This window comes from Brachycentrus maculatus, unplaced genomic scaffold, assembly GCF_059751285.1.
Source record: "Brachycentrus maculatus isolate JH-2025_06_01 unplaced genomic scaffold, ASM5975128v1 h1tg000227l, whole genome shotgun sequence".
NCBI lineage: Eukaryota > Metazoa > Arthropoda > Insecta > Trichoptera > Brachycentridae > Brachycentrus > Brachycentrus maculatus.
This window is the reverse complement of record NW_028280978.1, coordinates 140,369-150,407: the sequence shown is the minus strand read 5'-3', so window position 1 is coordinate 150,407 and position 10,039 is coordinate 140,369. Positions and strand designations below refer to the sequence as shown.

The following is a 10,039-nucleotide window of genomic DNA, read 5'->3' as shown; positions in this document are numbered from 1 at the left end:
TCCAGTTAAACATCAACAGAAATAAATACTGAATATTTTATTTTATTTTTCAGTAGATCATGTGAAATATACAACAAATATTTGTGTCTCACAGTTATGCTACACACTTATTGTCTAGTGCATTTTTCACAGTTTTACAACAAATATGTTATTGAAAATGTAATTGAAATGTTTCAGGTACAATTTAAACAATAAACTATTCTTTAAATTTGAAATTAAATGTAGTATTTTTGTATTTAAATATGATAAATATTAGAACAATTTTTTCCCATAAATATTCAATTATTCGTTGTGCATTAGTCCGATATATAAAAAGGATTAAATTTGTACAATATTAATGTTTTACGTATATTAATAATGAAAAATACTTTTATAAATAAGTATAGCGTATGATGTAATCTGTGGTAAAGTTTATTGGCTTTGTTTTGGAGCCCTAAAAAGCTTATTTATTAAATTGTTTAAATATCTAGAAACCCACTTACGCCAGTATAAGAGAAAAGCACAATATCTAAACCGTATACTAAAATGATATTATACTTGTTATGTTTACATATTTACATGAATATTTTGGTATATTACATATTTATTTTATTTATATTCAGTACAACAATTTTATTTGCTTATATAAACCTATATCTGTTAATTAGTAAATTGTACATAACATAATATTTACAATAAAACATGATGTAATTGGGTACATGCATTCTTAATTAGTTTTAAATAACAATGAGAGTAGTTTGTTCTAATACAATAAATTAAATTATAAAATTCTATTACTAATCAAGATGTTGTTTTACATAATATGTATATATTGGGGATTTTTATTGTTCAGTACTTATCGCAATCATTAGCTAGTCATAGATAATGACAATTGATTTTGATATGTATGGGAAAGGTATATATTCAAGTGCCTACGAAGATTTACAAAGTGTATTTGCGGACACACTATTTGTAGACTCCTATTTAAACTTGAGTGCGTTGTAAGCCGTTAGTGAAGGTCGCTCCCTTGGGAGGATCCAGGGCCGGCGCGAGGTGCGAGCGGGACGACACGGTGATGGCGGTGGACGCGTCGGAGCGGGACACCAGCGCCGTGCCCTCTCCCCCGATGCTGGGCTTCAGCGTCCCGCCCAGCCCGCCGGTGCAGCCGCCGCCGCGCTTGCGGGGGAACACGCTGTTCTCCATGTGCAGGGTCGCGTTCACGTCCTTGCCGGCCGCGCACGTGCACGCCTTGAGGAAGCTCTTCTTGAAGTTGTCCGACAGGAAGGCGTAAAGGATCGGGTTCATGGCCGAGTTCGAGTAGCTGAAGCAGCCGGCGATGAGGAAGACGGTGATGTTGATGCGAGTCGCGCACTCGTTAGGCGGAGAGTAGATCAGCACCACCTGGAACACCCAGTAGGGAAGCCAGCACATCACGTATACGGTGATGACGGTAAGAACCAACTTGGTCACTTTACGATGAGATCTCTTCTTCTCCTTGGATTTGTTTTTCGGACCCACCGTTTTCAATTTCCTTATGACCAAGCAATAGAACACGAAGATCAAAAGCAAGGGAACTGCAAATCCGAGGACGAACGAGTAGAGGGTGAATGTCGTCTGTCCGTGCATCGTTCCGTTCTCGGGCCAGAGAATGTTGCAGCTGAGCCGGTCGTCTTGCTTGATGAGACTGGTGTACATGAAGATAGGCAGCATGAAGAGGACACTGGCGGACCATGCCATGCCAGACACCACGCGGGATATGAACGGCGTCCTCATCTTCGGCGAAGAGATGGGATGGCACACGGCTATGTACCGATCGGCGCTCATAATGAAGAGGAAGATGCTACTCGTGAACTGGTTGATCCCCGTAGATATCATGTACGCTTTGCACATGAAATGTCCGAAGGGCCAGAATTGAAGGGACATTGTGGTTATCAAAAACGGTATCCCAATAAGAAAGCATTCGTCGGCAATGGCGAGATTTAAAATGTACATGTTAGTTACGGTTTGCATCTTAGAAAACCGTAGCACCACATAAATGACGAGAGTATTTCCCAGGAGTCCTACTATACACACGATGCCGTAAAGGACTTGTGTCACCAGGTACACGACGGGTAGGTTCACGTTAGGACAGTTTGTCGGACCCAGGGTGTCGTTATAAGATCCGTTGCCATACTCCAACAACGATTCGTTAAACGAGATCGCCATGGTGATTTACTGGATCTGAAAATAAAGTAAAAACAACAATTAATAAAAAAATATTCACAAACATTCTTATCTCGGGAAAATAAAAATATTTTATATCATTCTCCTTTTTCTCCTTCTAGCTCGTATTGACACAAGGTTGTGGATAGGGCACGACATCAAATTTAGGTAGTCGATTACATGATGTCTTATAGTCTAGAAGTATATTTGTTATTATATAGAATACAGAAGGATTATTAGGTACTGTATTGGACAAAAAGAAGCATAGCACAAATGTTAAAAGCACTTGGGGCTCCATACTCATAATGTGCAAGTGTATAAGTTCATTGAAAATATTACTATTCGCTACGAACCTCATTGAAGAATACTATAAATACATTAAAAACATCTACATAAAACAGTATAAACTTTTTAAAAATTAATTTTAAAATGTTTTAATAAAGTCATTATTGGGTTGCACCGCATATTTATGTTAGCCCATGCAGTAAATGGGTTTAAGCAAACATAATAGAATTATACGTGCAACTTGGGTTTTATAAAGTATGAATAATTGTCGAGAATTAATAAAACTATTTTATACAATACACGATGCGAACCTATTTACGAATACAGTTCCGTATCCAAGCATTTTCACACGTGTTATCTCTAAAAGTTGCGTGTTTTCACAACACCAAGATTAGCTCACGGGAAATGTAATTAGCGCGAATAAACCTCGAGCTTTATCTATAGCTTATTACGTACGATTTTCTCAATAATTTATTTGCATTATTATTTGTTCCGTAATGCGGTAGTTCGCAATCCTTTACAGCGGCAGATTGTAGATAAAATAACATCATCTCCTTATCTGAAATGTGCTTTCATGTACCAATTCAAACGCGTTGGATATTTAATTTATTTTTATTTCGAGTTGAGTTTTTTTTTCTTCAAAAGTACCTGATTTGGTGAGATTTTCATATTTTTTATACCGTTTTAATCTAGGGATCCGTCCGCGTCCATAGTGTAATGGTTAGAATGCTCGGCTACCGTTCTGGAGGTCCCGGGTTCGATTACCAGGGGGAAGGGGTTCGCAGGGATATTATAGTTAAAATAAAAGACTATTTATTTTTACCGAATAGGAATAACGTTAAATTTATTACAACTCAGTAGATAACGCATTTGTAATCGACGCCCTGTCCTCTACAGATATAAATAAAATAGATGGTACAAAACCTAAATAGGGGGGGAAATTGGAATGGCTAAATTTGCTGTCTTAAATATTATACGATTTGGAAGAATTTCGATCGGTAACTTTGATCATTTTAGATTCTAAATTTCTAGCTAAAACTAGCTAATCATCACGCCGCTTCTCCGCAGGGGTAGGCAGAGAGAATAAAATGCCAACCACTCTGTCTACGCAAACATTCTTCGCTTTTCCTACATTCATGCATCTCTTCATACATACCCGACGATTATTACGACTCCTGACCCGGCCGCTTTCAAGTATTTGACAAACCTGATTGTGCCAAGTTTTCCTCGGTATATCACATTGAAATATTATAATAGATAATACATCAAGAGTAATCATCATCTAAATGAATAATGTATCCTAAACATACATGTTTTGCCAGAATATTAAGTCTATTATCGTCAAAATGCTAGAGTGATATAAAATAATTAATCATATAATAAATTACTGGTATTTCGGTTTCTATTCAATTGAGTTGATTAATGGCTTAAATCCGCACTGCTTTTACATAACAAATTAATCAGTACTCACTGAAGCCACAAATGGATGATTTTGATGATCGCATGTTACGAAAACCCAAATTGTGGGAAAACAAATATAACTCAATATAGCAAATACAACCTCAAATTCAAAACTGTATGTTTAACAATTTATCTAGAACAATTTATATGCCGTAAAGTGGGTATACATTGCACCAAAATACTGAATTTTTTCAAAAAATTGTCTATTCAGATCAGGTTTTTTACTTTTTCTGAGATTTCAACTATTGCTATGTAATAACACATATACCTGTAACATGTATGATACGTTTTTAAATTTTTATCTATTTTGCCTGTATTTTTTTTTATATTTATATTTTGCTGCAAAGTATCCCGGGGTAAAGTACAACTTTGCACCATGATATTTTCTCTACACTTTTCGTACTCAAATATATATATATATATATATATATATATATATATATATATATATATATATATATATATATATATATATATATATATATATATATATATATACATATATATATATATATATATATATATATATATATATATATATATATATATATAATATATATATATATATATATATATATATATATATATATATATATATATATATATATATATATATATATATATATATATATATATATATATATATATAAATTATATATATATATAAATGTAAATAACTTTATTTGATCATTTTGAATATAATATGAATAGCACAAATTTTTCAAATTTTAATTGCCTCACCCGTGTGACCTACGCGCACGAGAAAAGATGTCTCTTCCAAAAATATTTAACACGTACCGGATGCGTCAGGCTTCATACCTGACAATATTTTGTAACAACAAACGTTGTGTTTTTTTTGCTTGTTTGAAAAAAATATGCCTGAAAATAACCCGAAGGTAGGGTGGTTAATAGAAAATAATCTAGTTATTATTTTATTAACACATAAGCAGTATCCAACTTCTACAAGCTTGTACAAGTTCTCGTGTATCAAGTATTTCAACGCATAGAATTGTCGAGAACAATACATTTTAACTGGATTTTATTTACGAATGTTATTGAACTTTGATCCGAGAGAAAAGAGTTTATTTTCGAATTTTTAATGTATTTTCTCCTCATTCATTAACATAAAGGTGCACAAGTGATGTTTTTCATTCAAAAAGTGAAAAAATACAGCATTTCAAACCTAAATATTGATGATTCTTTTGAGAAGATTGTTTAGACGTACGCCGTACGTAGAGAGAGATAACATCTAAAAGATTTCAAAATAGCCTGAAAACCCAGTTAATATAAAATTATATAATACCCCACAAGATTATTTTGGAAATGAAAGTGATGACTGATAACTTATCAAATATTTATAATTGCTTCTTTGATCGACTATGGAATAAATCAGAAAGATTGACGCGGTGGCGTCGCCCCTTTGATATTCTCAATTAAGGCGGGTTTATTAGAAGCTTTGAGTACCCCATCGTTAGATTTGTGTGGAATATAAAAGGTCTTTCTACTAAGCAATGTATAAATATATTTATTTCAACGCATTATTAAACTATACTGAGCTTGATCTTCGAAATAATGACAAGTCAGCTATTACATCGGAGAATCCTGTATTCACTGACACAAATGCATGCGAAACCCACAATTAATACCTGGATCAGTTTTCGGTTAGAAGAGAAGTACATGAAAGCAATCAATTAGTGTTTAAAAATCGGGTTGTGGTCCCGTGGTTAGTATCGCGACTCAGAATCAGTGGTTTAGGGTTAGAGCCCACTTTATCACAAGTTAATTTAAATTTTTAATAATGGGCCTCTTAGGCTTTCAAAAATAGTATGAAATTATAGTTTTTTTGTTGTTGTTTTGTTTCGTTTTGTTTTTGTTTTTGTTTGTTTTGTTTTTGTTTTATTATAAGCTTAAATAATAAAAATGAAAATGGTATTTTCTGGCGTTTCTCATGTGTGTGATTTTAATCCAGGATTCGGACCTCACATACTAATATAAGAGGTTCTGCTTAATAAAAAGCTTCTTTACATCTCACCAATAGATGTCTCTAGTGAAGTTCTAGTGATTCAAGAACAAGGTTTCTAAATTGGTTCATATATATAGAACTTCCAAGAATTTGAGTAGTGTGGTTGTCAATAATGGGTAGAATTGGTGAATGTTACACGTGTGTAAAGTGATCACTGAAACCAGCCTATGACGGTCGTCAGCCTCATAAATGCCCAGGCTTCCATATTCTTCTTCATTTTTGATGAGATGTCAAAAAATAATATGAAATTGGAGTATTTGCGTATATATAACAAGAACAGAAATATTTTTCATAAAATGTTACCTATTCCGTTGGTTTAGTAAGGTACCATACAGTGAAGTCATTTATCATAAAACCATTTGAAAGTATTTTAAATTCCAAGAACGATTTTTTAAATATAAATTTTTGAAATTTTTTTTTTACTTAGCTGACGGTTGATTTACTGGAATGGTTGGAAAAATCCTAGTTAAATGGGTTCTCCGGTTACTTTTGTATTGTTTATCAAAAGCAATAATAAAAAATACGTATTCACCATGCAATATACGTGCTTTTAAGAAATTTATGACACAAGATATAATTTTTTGGGAAAATGTTTTATAAATTTGGTTCTTCAAATATTTTGGTTTTCTATTAGTCAAGTCTCGACAAATTGTGCTAAAATTTCTACAATATCATTTAAAAAAAATCTTTTGCCATACAAGGTATGTAGTAAAATTTATTTTCACGTTGTTTATTGTCATATGCATTCTATTGAGTACTTTTGATGTTTTTTTTCTGCAGATTAAGATACAGCCTCTGGATTTTCACACATCCAGAATCTACCATTAATGTTCCGGTATGTAACAAATAAAAGTACACACTCAAACGATTTGATCAGAAATTATATTACATCACTTGATAAGTAATTAGTTCGAATAAGTCCCTCACTGTCATAGTTTCGATTTTGATTTTATAATACCTAAAAGATCATAAGAAATCAAAGTTCACTTTTTATACATCAAACGAAAACACACGTATAAAAACTTGTGAGAAGATTTTTAATCGAAAATGTGGATTATTTTCATGAAAATTATTCGGTTTGTTTCGGGGTTTGGATACCAATTTGATAAACAAAGAATTCCTTCGTATATGGGTGTTTTTGACAGCCCCCCGCAGAGTTCGTTTTCTGGAGTATTTGGCTGTGAATCCTGAAAATGAGAAATACATTTACCTTTCAACACATTTAATGAGACTCATTTCCGTTTCACCGCTGACATAATTCGGTTTGGTTCCGACAAACCTAAACAAACCACATAAAATAAATTTTACGTTTCCTAGTCATAATAGCAAAAGTAGAACGCTGTAAAAAGTTCTCTGGCATTCTAGAAAAACAAATGAACAACAATAAAATTTAACGACGCTTAAATTATTTGGAAAAATAATCACCATAAATATTGAATAAACATCAGAAGTAGTGAGTTAAATAATGTAAATTTCATGAAATAAATTATTTTCCAGCAATCAACACTTCTTTCCTCCAATAATTGTATTAATGGAAGAACGTATTTATTGTGCACGGTAAATAAATTTTTGCATTTATACGCGACGGTCGTTTTTATAAACACGTGTAATTCCCAACGAAATGGACTTTCTCCTTAAAGAGTTATGGGTGTTTCACTCAATAGTTACGGCAGAAACATAACGATGTAATTTTATGTTTGTTTTTATATTTGGCAATAAATTTTTCCCTTCAGGAAAGTTCATTGGAATGAAGTAACCGTGATAAAACAATCATAAAATTTTACTAAGTAATTTAGAAGTATTCAATTACACGATTCGTTTAATTTAAAATGGGTTGGAATAAAAAGAAAGACCTCAGTTTTTTGTGCTATAATTTCTTTCAAATCATAAAGATAATTAACATATATAATACATAATATTATACTTAGAGACTTATAATATGAATACGAATATGATTTAAAATCATGTTTTAAGGTATTATTCCATACATACAATAACATATCATTTTAATGACATGTCTAATTTGTTTTAAATCTTAAATCTCCTAAAGTAATTCTCCGATTGGTTTGAAATGTTGATACAACGCTACATTTGAATACGCGTGTGTTTTTATGTTACGATCTAATTAATATACCTACAATAAATCTCAACTTCATATCTCAGCCTTAAACTAAACTAATCGCCATCATTAAAAGTTCCATGGCTTAGATTTTTAATCATGTCATACCAACCGATAGTTATTCACTAGAAAAATTATGATTTTTTAAATGTATAAGATACTTTTTTAATGGACTTTTTGAACAAGGTAATACATTTTACAGAGCCAATAAATACATGGCAATTTTATGTGTAACTTTGTTGTCATTCCCAGTTTTTACCGACGATTTTTTTGGACCTTTTCGTTTTAGCGTTGGTCCTAATTCAGGCGATGGACATGTGGTATTGTATGTAACCCAGGAAAACTCTATCGGCGTTTAAATGGGAGAGAAAATCTAAGAAATTTAATCGGCTTTTACTAAAAGTTTAACACCTTCAAGAGTTCACCCTCGATAACTACCCTTTGCTTAAAGCAACGAGGAATTATTGGAGTGTAAATGCTTATTTTCGTATGCGTAGTTACACCCCAACAAAATAAGTCTGAATCGACAAAACAAGGCAACCTCTTTCATACGTTCAAAAGAACAAGGATATTGTGTGTAGCGTTACTATTCAAAGAATGAAAAGGACCTTTTGAATAACGATGTAAAATAGTCGATGTAGGACGAATTCAATATTGTACTTTTTCTTTCGTTTTACTATAAAACTTGGGAGTCGGTTTCTTTTATCCCATAATGTAAACCGCACAAATGTTTTTGTATTCTACTTCACTGAACTCGAGTCTACTTGTCGCGAGTCGACTGTTTGGATTTTATTGCTTTCTACTCAATTATTTAAACGGTCTCCTGGCAAAAAGTGCCTTTCTTGGTACTCTCCCAAGATTTTCTTTCTTGCTCAGCATATACGAATATATTAAAATGATCTTTCCACGAAGCGTAGTAAAACTGAATTACCATAATATTTCATTATTATTTTCATATATTTTATTTTTATTAAATACCACTACCTCGACCACGCTTATTCCGGTTAAGTCTAGTAAAATTGTGAAGTAAAGAAAATAGGAAGAACAGATTATTAATTTGTTTATTTTTAGGATGCAAGTAAAGCAATGAAATAATTATAATATAAAATTAAAATGTAACTTTGTTTTAAAATACTTTATAGTGATTTAAAAAAAAGTTAAATTTTAATTATAAAATGGAAAATCGCAAAGTTAGTGCTTCAAATATAAATTATAAAAAAATTTAAATCTAAAAAACGACAATGCAACCGAAAACATTGAAAAAGCTAAATGACAATGTATGTCAATAAGCAAGCTGTCTGACATTAGATATGTTTAGTTTGGCGAGTGTTGTTGTAACGTTAAACAGATGGCGCTGTCATTACGGTAAAAAAAGGTTTTTACAAAGCATGTTTGTACTGTCATAGGTTAACCTGAAAAGATACGTGTCACATATGAAACTGGACATAAAAACATGCAACGATTTGTCAAACTTTCAAAGTAATCGGTTGATTACTTTAGGAGATCAAAGATTTTGAGCGAACAAGAATTTATATTTTTATTTAAATATGTAGGTATTCAAATAGAGGCAATAAGCTAACAGGGATGGCGTATAGGAATTATATAAATATAAATAAATATAATATAAAGGAATTTTCAATCAAGCTCTATACGCTTTTCTCTATTCAAAGGCCTTCGCCAATTCCAATCAGAATTTGATATAGACAATTCTAAAGATTTCTTGGAGGATGTATATTATTACGTATGTGTAATACAAAACCCAAGCATTTTCCCTCTTCATAAAAGTTTCCAGAACATCCCTTAATGATAGTTGAAGTTAAATGTAATTCTGTGGGGACTTGACTGGAATACAGCAAACACTTTCTTGATTCTGCGTTTTGCGGATATAGTTAAATGTTATTCCATTATGTTATATGCGGATTAAAACCGATATCGATTTATTTTACTTCCATTTTTATGTACATTTTGAA

At 32.2% G+C, this 10,039-nt stretch overlaps 1 protein-coding gene across 1 annotated transcript in view; it reads right to left on the bottom strand.

Annotated features, from left to right (window-relative positions):
- The window catches only part of AstC-R2 (Allatostatin C receptor 2), a 113,534-nt gene continuing 103,495 nt past the window's right edge, over positions 1-10,039 (bottom strand). The window contains exon 3 of the mRNA XM_088264458.1: positions 1-2,199. Within this exon, the coding sequence (XP_088120584.1) occupies positions 964-2,184 (1,221 nt within the window). The 5' untranslated portion in view covers positions 2,185-2,199 and the 3' untranslated portion in view covers positions 1-963. The remainder of the gene's footprint in view (positions 2,200-10,039) is intronic.